At 48.5% G+C, this 8,560-nt stretch overlaps 1 protein-coding gene across 1 annotated transcript; it reads left to right on the forward strand.

Moving 5' to 3' along the window:
* The first annotated feature begins 774 nt into the window (after positions 1 to 774).
* LOC119271872 (carotenoid cleavage dioxygenase 8 homolog B, chloroplastic) lies at positions 775 to 4,438 on the forward strand. The gene is made up of 5 exons (XM_037553526.1): positions 775 to 1,129; positions 2,363 to 3,106; positions 3,222 to 3,415; positions 3,512 to 3,804; positions 3,895 to 4,438. The coding sequence occupies exons 1-5, from the start codon at positions 848 to 850 to the stop codon at positions 4,041 to 4,043; spliced, it is 1,662 nt and encodes a 553-aa protein (XP_037409423.1). The 5' UTR covers positions 775 to 847; the 3' UTR covers positions 4,044 to 4,438.
* Positions 4,439 to 8,560: the final 4,122 nt, after the last annotated feature.

Below are 8,560 nucleotides of genomic sequence, written 5' to 3' on the forward strand. Positions count from 1 at the left end.
AGGTCCCAGCGATGAGGTTAACCCGCTGAAAACGTCGGTACGTATGTACGTGCGTACATGCGCCCGGTTCGTCGCGCAGAAAGTCGTATCCCCCCGACAACGATCTTCCGCCTCGCCCCGCAAAAACCAGCGTTTAACTTTCCCAGACCGCGACCGCGACGCTCCACGTACGCACACATTTTTTTTAACATCAGTAAAGACACGAGCGTTTATATATATACGTGCATATACTCATTCTATGAATGCATACACGCACAGCCTACTTCTATGAGCATCTTCAACAGAAGGACCTGGCATATTATTTTGAGATTTACAAAATCACCGTAGGCGTCTCGTCATCGACGAAAACGTCTTCTTCCACTCAAACATCGGAAATCCTAAAATAATGTCGAATCTCATTTGTACCCTGATGGGTTAAGAATGCCATTATTTCTCTAACCATCCAACCACAGTTTGGTTTGTATATACCCACACGTTGTTACGTACGTTACGAAGAGGCACTACTACTACGTGGTCGCTGGACCAACCGGAGCGAGCCGGGCTGCAACATGACAAGCGGGGTGCAAACAAGCCCGGCATCCATTGGATTCGAGCAGTGGAGATGCCGAATCTCATTGCCTCGCCATCGATCCGTCTCATTACGTCCGCAGATCGGATGTGCGCCACACACGCACCCCTGGGCATCCTCGGGCCGGGCGGGCTATATATACATCCCTTCACCAGGGTACCATTCCAGACCAAATCTTAGCAGCAGTACACCTGCCTAGCTCTGCTCACAGCACTTGACTTGGGTGGCGCCACAGCACACCAACCAAGCTTGATCTTGCTAGATTGCCAGACAACCGCCATGTCTCCCACGATCTCATCTTCGCTCTGCACCGTCGCCGCCCTGTCCGGCCGGCCGGGCCGTCGTGCCTGCCAGCCGGGAGGCAACAAGCGGGCGGTGGCGCAGCCTCTCGCGGCTGCCGCGGTCACGGAGGCGCCGCCACGCCCCGTCATCGGCGCTCCGCGGCGCCGCGGTGGGCGCGGCGTGGACGGTGGCCCCGACGAGCTCGTGGCGTGGAAGAGCATCCGGCAGGAGAGGTGGGAGGGCGCGCTGGAAGTGGAGGGCAAGCTCCCTACGTGGCTGGTGGGTGAATTGCTTTGCTTGCACAAATCTATCTATCTATGCATGTTTTTCGTCTTGTTTTCTCTCCCTTCCTAGTAGAAGATTCTTCATTTGTGAACTGACGTACTAACCACAAACATCTTATACTGTCTGCCGGTGGCCCAGGCGAAGGTTAGCCGTGCGTTTTCTCTTCGAGAATGTGAATCTTTTCCGTTACTTCGATTCAAGCCTTGACCGTATGCATGCATGTTTTTTTCTAAAAAAAATGTTTGATAAAAGCATGCATATCTTCCTCTTGCTCACAAAAGCCGAAAAGAAAATCTGGAAGGCATATGCATATAAGCACTTTTAGACCAGGCCACACAGCGTAACACATTCTTTCCATTAACCTAACTGCTTTCATCAAGGTGTCGGCAACGCCAAGCATCCACACTCACAAAAGGCGAATTAAAACAAGCATATATGATACTCTTGTCTCTCTTTTTTGCCAGGAAAGCATATATTATACTCGTATAAGCAATTAACAAAGAAAAGTTTGGGCCAGCCTTGGACACGTCCGTGGCATGCTCATCAGCCTATCGATCTAATAGCTAGCCTAACGAGGAGGGGTATATTGCATAGAGTTGCCAACTTTTATCTCTCACTGTAACTGTCAGTTGGGGAAGCACTTGGCGCGCATCTTTAGTTGTGATCGACAGCGAAGAAGGCCACACCGATGTACTAATTTACACTAGTATAGAACGAATAGAACAGAAGGCCTAGCTAGCGAGCGATAACGAGATGGCATCTCGGCACTCACGATGCATGCTCGCGACCGGGGACGACAACATATATCCCAAGATTCTCTGCTGCTCCACTCTTGAGCGCTCACGACGGCGACAATGGCGTCGCTGTCTCATGATGATAGTTTTGTTGCTTCCTGCAACCTTTTTTTGACGAAGCTAGCTTTGTTCCCCGCAAATTCCAGACAAAGCCTAAAACCTTCCTGTCCCTCCCTCCACTCCCCCAGCGATGAGCTCACTGTGGCATTAGACTGTGTGCGTGCGTGCCACTTGGACAGTGACTTGGAGGAATTAAATCTGCAGATGTATGTTGGAGTATAATACGGTTAGGCTCGTGACTAAGCTGTGATTGTAATCGTCCAGCTAATCATCTTTGCAATCATCTACGATCGATAGCTTAATCTACCTCGACGGATTTGTTCGTTGCGCCGCAATAATTGATCGGGTGTTTATTGTATGCGCTCTGTTGCAGGATGGCACGTACCTGAGGAACGGCCCGGGCCTATGGGACCTCGGGGACTACGGCTTCCGCCACCTGTTCGACGGCTACGCCACGCTGGTGCGCGTCTCGTTCCGCGACGGCCGCGCCGTGGGCGCGCACCGGCAGATCGAGTCGGAGGCCTACAAGGCGGCGCGCCGGCACGGCAAGGTGTGCTACCGCGAGTTCTCCGAGGTGCCCAAGCCGGACAGCTTCAAGTCCTTCGTCGGCCAGCTGGCGAGCCTCTTCTCCGGCAACTCCCTCACCGACAACTCCAACACCGGCGTCGTCCGGCTCGGCGACGGCCGCGTGCTCTGCCTCACGGAGACCGTCAAGGGCTCCATCGTCGTCGACCCGGACACGCTGGACACGGTGAGCAAGTTCGAGTACGAGGACAAGCTGGGCGGCCTCATCCACTCGGCGCACCCCATCGTCACCGACACCGAGTTCTGGACGCTCATCCCGGACCTGATCCGGCCCGGCTACGTGGTGGCGAGGATGGACGCCGGGAGCAACGAGAGGCAGTTCGTGGGCAGGGTGGACTGCCGCGGCGGGCCGGCGCCCGGGTGGGTGCACTCCTTCCCCGTCACGGAGAACTACGTGGTCGTGCCGGAGATGCCGCTCCGGTACTGCGCCGCCAACCTCCTCCGCGCCGAGCCCACGCCGCTGTACAAGTTCCAGTGGCACCTCGAGTCCGGGAGCTACATGCACGTCATGTGCAAGGCCAGCGGCAAGATCGTAAGTTCTACTACTACTATATTATACAATCGTTCCGTCGTATACGTACTAGCCATGGCCGTTCGATCTGGGTTTCTGATATATTTTGGGATGAAAATAATTTATTGACCAAAAGGTGGCGAGCGTGGAGGTGCCGCCGTTCGTGACGTTCCACTTCATCAACGCGTACGAGGAGAAGGACGAGGAGGGGCGTGTGACGGCGATCATCGCCGACTGCTGCGAGCACAACGCCGACACCTCCATCCTCGACAACCTCCGTCTCCACAATCTCCGGGCATTTACCGGCGAGGATGTCCTCACCGATGCCAGGTACGTAGATCAGATTATTCCGTCAGAATGCCCCCGCGCGAATCTTGACGCATGGGCTAATACTAAAAGTACATCTGTTTGGTCATGGACGTGCAGGGTGGGGCGGTTCAGGATACCGCTGGACGGCAGCCCGTTCGGCGAGCTGGAGGCGGCGCTGGACCCGGAGGAGCACGGCCGCGGCATGGACATGTGCAGCATCAACCCGGCCCACCTCGGCAAGGAGTACCGCTACGCCTACGCCTGCGGCGCGCGGCGGCCGTGCAACTTCCCCAACACGCTCACCAAGATCGACCTGGTGGAGAAGACGGCCAAGAACTGGCACGAGGAGGGCGCGGTGCCGTCCGAGCCCTACTTCGTGGCGCGCCCCGGCGCCGTCGAGGAAGACGACGGTCAGTTCCTTCTTCTCCTTCTATTTCTGTCCTCGTGCGCGCGCCCATTGTTGTTTGTGTCTGACTTTGGGTTGCCGAATTCTGGTGCAGGCGTGGCGATATCCATGGTGAGCGCCAAGGACGGGTCGGGCTACGCGCTGGTGCTGGACGCCAAGAGCTTCAAGGAGATTGCCCGGGCCAAGTTCCCCTACGGGCTGCCCTACGGCTTGCACTGCTGCTGGGTGCCCAGGGACAAGTAACACAGACCAGCCAGAGAACCAACCGGTGCCATTGTTTCTCTGCTAGCTTCTCGGGTACAGGGTCAGCGAATCCAAGTCGGTGGTCGCTAAAAGAAAGAGAAATGAATTCAGGTCGGTGGTTGCATACGTGGATGTTTGTGTCGCTACAAAGATAGTCAGATCGTTAGTAGTAGTTTTCTGTAGGAAAAAAGGTATACACGTAGTGATGTATAGACAGATGTGTGATGTTGTATACGGGAGGTGAAACTACAGGGAATTGTGTACGTAGCCTGGTCCGATTATCAGTGCTGAAGTAATGCACAACGTGTAATGTGTACATAATTCGTTGCTTAGTGTTGTTTACCAGTATATGTAGTATAGTTAATATTCCATTGGAAATAAAAGGATGTCTTGTTTGGTGTAAGTTCTGTGCTTGAACTCGAGCTTTTTTTCCAGAGAGAAACATCGGCTATATTGATCACTTAACAAAGTTACAAAGAGTCTCCCAGAGCAGAATGAAAAACCACAAAGCTAGACAAATTCTCACAAGATTTAGGTAACAAACAACTCGCGCGCTCCTGCTAGCTGGCGCGAACGGAGCGACGACGCGTTGGGTACTGTATTAAATGCGGCTGTATATATACAACGTCATTACGTACGTTCGCAAACTATGTGCGGAAACGGGGACGTCCAACATAACCGGTAAATATCGGTCCAGGATAGTTATGTTCTGTTGGTACAGGTGCGTAAGTACTGTTCATAGGAAACTTCGTCTGGTGCGTCCGTTACACAAACGCCGCGTGCGAGATGGATAAGTGATTACTATAATGTGGGCCATCGTCACGGCCCGACGCTGAGAAGTAAAACCAGATCCGTCTTCTCCCCAGTGGTGCCTGACGGTAGATGAATTTGAAACTACTCCCTCCGTAAATTAATATAAGAGCGTTTAGATTACTAAAGTAGTGTTCTAAACGCTCTTATATTAGTTTACAAAGGGAGTACATGGGAGCAGCTGATTGAGACTGCATGTGCGCGTACGAGTTCAGAGATGTCTGCAGCTTAGTCGATCGGGTACTTCGCCGGGCAGGTGTCTTCAAGTTCTGCTTTGATCGCGGTATGTACATATCATCTTTGCTGCTGCTGTTCTGTTGTTCCCCCTTCTCATGTTCTAGCAATAAGAATGCACATCTGAATTTTTTTGACTCGTGCATACAGGCTTCAGTTCATGGCAGGGTTGATGGCGTGTCAATGGCGGATGGAGATCTGAAAGAAGAACCTGAAGTCCATATCTCGTCTTTCAGCTTTGGAGGAGGTGGCTACATATGATCCAGAAAACCATATTTTTGCTGACGGTGATGACTCCACAAACGCGAGCAGCTGCTGCGAGTCAACTACCAAAGTCGCTCGTGGATCCACCACCGACGACGATGATGGCGCCACACCAGCTAAGCGCATGCCTTGATGAATGAAAAATCTGCGGAATGTGGTAACAGCTGATAAGATGGAGCTACGGCTCCATAAGTAGAAAGACCTGACAAGATTAGCCCACTGTTAGGTTTGCCTGTAATAATAAATGTAGTTTCCGTTTCCACCTTTACCGCTTTAGTACAAAAGTGCAAGCGCAGGCAATGGTATTGTGTTAGGTTTGTATGGAGAACTGAATGTAGGTCCCACCACGCCTAGCTGGATTGTACGGTTTCTGCTTAATGTAGTTCACCGGTCGTGAAAATTTAGATCTAGCTTCTGCTTCGCTGATTAACTAAATTATTGAAATATTCGTATAATTAAATTAATATGTTTGAATTGTAATTTTGCAAATATTTGTATTATTTGAAATTATACAAACATTTTTTAGTATATCTAAATTTTGAAATAATAATACATGAACAAATTAAAAGTAGGTTATTTCACTGGTGTTTACAATATTTATAGTACATGAATATTTAAACATTATTTTTATTACTAAGATCATAATTGTATATGGTAAGTCAAGAGCAATATTTAAATGTTTTATTTACTTATCATCGTCTGTATGTATATTTTTAACACACAAATATATGAGTATAACCTACGTTTACCAATTATCTTAAAGAAATTAGCAAGTGCAAAAAAGGTTGCAGTACCTGCAGCCTGTTTAAGGTCCACACACCGCTTGGTTCAATAGATTTTGTTATCCTTCATAGAGAGTACAACGTGAATGGTGTAGTAGTTATAACGACTCGTTTAATAATTTTTGGTTGCATGTTCGAAACCTGGCTTCCACTTTTTTGTGTTAGTTTGCTCTTTTATGAGCAAGTACAGTGATCTGTCTTGTGCACAAATAAAAAAAAGATGACAGGGTTTCATGCCAAAATTCATTGTAGTGTTTGGCTTTTCTAAAAAAAAGGTAATACAAGGGTGTTCTCTGGAAAAAATGCATCGCTCACTCAGTGGCAGATGGGTCCATACATACTAATGTGTTTGTATACGTGTATGACTGTATCTGAAGGTTTAGTCAAGTTAGATGACCATAATTCCGTATTTTCAAAGTTCTAGCACTACACTGAACATCCAGCGCAAGTTATGTGACTCTTGGTGATATTACCTCAAGAAATAATTATTTCGTACACACTTGCCTAGATGCCTTCCTGGTCTCCACGCACAAATCACTCTCTCCCACGGCCGCCTATGCTTACGGTTTTTTTTTTGAGAAAAGCCTATGCTTACGTAGTACTCCCTTCGTCCGAAAATACTTGTCATAGAAATGGATAAAATGGATGTATCTATAACTAAAATAAGTCTAGATACAATCATTTCGAGAACAAGTATTTTCGGATGGAGGGAGTACCGGATTAATGAGTTGCGTTGACAGGCCAGGACACATTAATGGCTGGGTTAAATACATCCGGTGGGCCGCTTAACAACACAACGTACGTTACCCGTTACGCGTCGTTCTCTTACTTCCGGTACACATAGGTACAGAACACAAGATAGACGACACGTTACAAAAACACCGTCAAATCCTCGTCTAACGTCCGCACCACCATGCTAAAAAAAACGTCCGCACCACCAACGTCTCTTGCCCATTGCATTAACTCTCCTCACCCGCCACGTACAATACGGCAGGCATCTCGCATCTCCAGGGGATCGAACGCGTGACGATTCCGAGAGCGCGCGAGCTCGTCCGCGCCTGGCAATTTTCGAACAAATGAACCGCTACATTAGCTTGCCGATGAACATGCTTGAACACCACAGAAACAAAGCTTTGAGAAACAAACTTGATGTCTTCAACAAACAGTACCAATGCTGGAGCGATCGCAAGATCTCGAATTCATCCTTTGCACCAGCGAAAGGCAACCCGAAACAAAGATAACATCAGAATAACCTTCATCACTAGCTAATTGCACAACTCTACATAATGCCAAAGCCTCTGGTAGTTCAGGCTCAAGTGCAGCACGAAGGGGTTCAAAAACAGAAGCAGTACAGCACCCATCATGGTTTAAAGCTACCACACTAGCTCCAGACTTGTTCAGGTCAGAGAAAACAACAACATCCGAATGAATCAAGACTTTACCTGTCGGCGGTGGAGTCTAGGAAGGATTGACTGAAGTCGACTCACACCTCTTGACAGGTTCAGAGCTGAAAAGGTGCTTCAAGCTCAAGTCTGAATACGCTCGGATCTTCTCCACTGTAGTGTGAATTGATGGTGCTTCAAGAGAGTGTCGAGCATCATTTCAAGCTTCTCACAAATACCACATAGTAACAGCCAGAACCGTAGCATCGCTATGTGAAGACCTTGATAGAAAATCAAAGAGCCACATCTTGGTGTCTCTGAATTCAGAACGCCGTAACACCATTCTAGTCCAGCTTGAACTCGAGCTACAGGGGATGCACGACATGAGTTGGCGCTGCAGCCCCGGGTTGAGAAAACCACTTGATTGTCTTACATGTTGGGTGTTATTCGTAATTGCAGAGGCGTTGGTAAGGAAGCGATAAGTTCTTATATTCTTTTTTTAGATAAAAATCGTAGAACAATTGTTCTACGGTACATTATATTTATAATTAAAAATTTATGTACAAGCTATCAAAAGACTGCTCCCACTCCAGTTTTTTCTAACATAGAAACAAATTTAAGAAACTGTCTTAGAATAAGGACCCTGATAAGTGTCACACATGTGGCAAAAAACAATTCCGCTCTGACGTTTTTTTGTTAGATAATAACGAGATAAAAGAGACACGAAAGCACACAGATTTTTACGTGGAAACCCTTGTGGGAGAAAACCACGGACACACGAAGGCGCAATCACTATGAGGAGGAGTATTATAAGCATGAGACGACAGACCGTCTGAGGTGCGACTACATGGGGTATACATGAGAGTCCTTGAAGGACAAGTAAACGAGTTGTACTCGTACGCGTCGACGTCAACGCAAAAGCCCACACCGGTTGTACTACGTCTAGTCCAACATGGTATAATTTGGATCACAATTTAACAATCTCCACCTTGATTCAAATTTCCTCCAGTAGTCGAAGAAAGTGAATAACTCCATCCAAATCAGC

The sequence above is a fragment of the Triticum dicoccoides genome, chromosome 3A (assembly GCF_002162155.2).
Source record: "Triticum dicoccoides isolate Atlit2015 ecotype Zavitan chromosome 3A, WEW_v2.0, whole genome shotgun sequence".
In the NCBI taxonomy this organism is placed as follows: Eukaryota; Viridiplantae; Streptophyta; class Magnoliopsida; order Poales; family Poaceae; genus Triticum; species Triticum dicoccoides.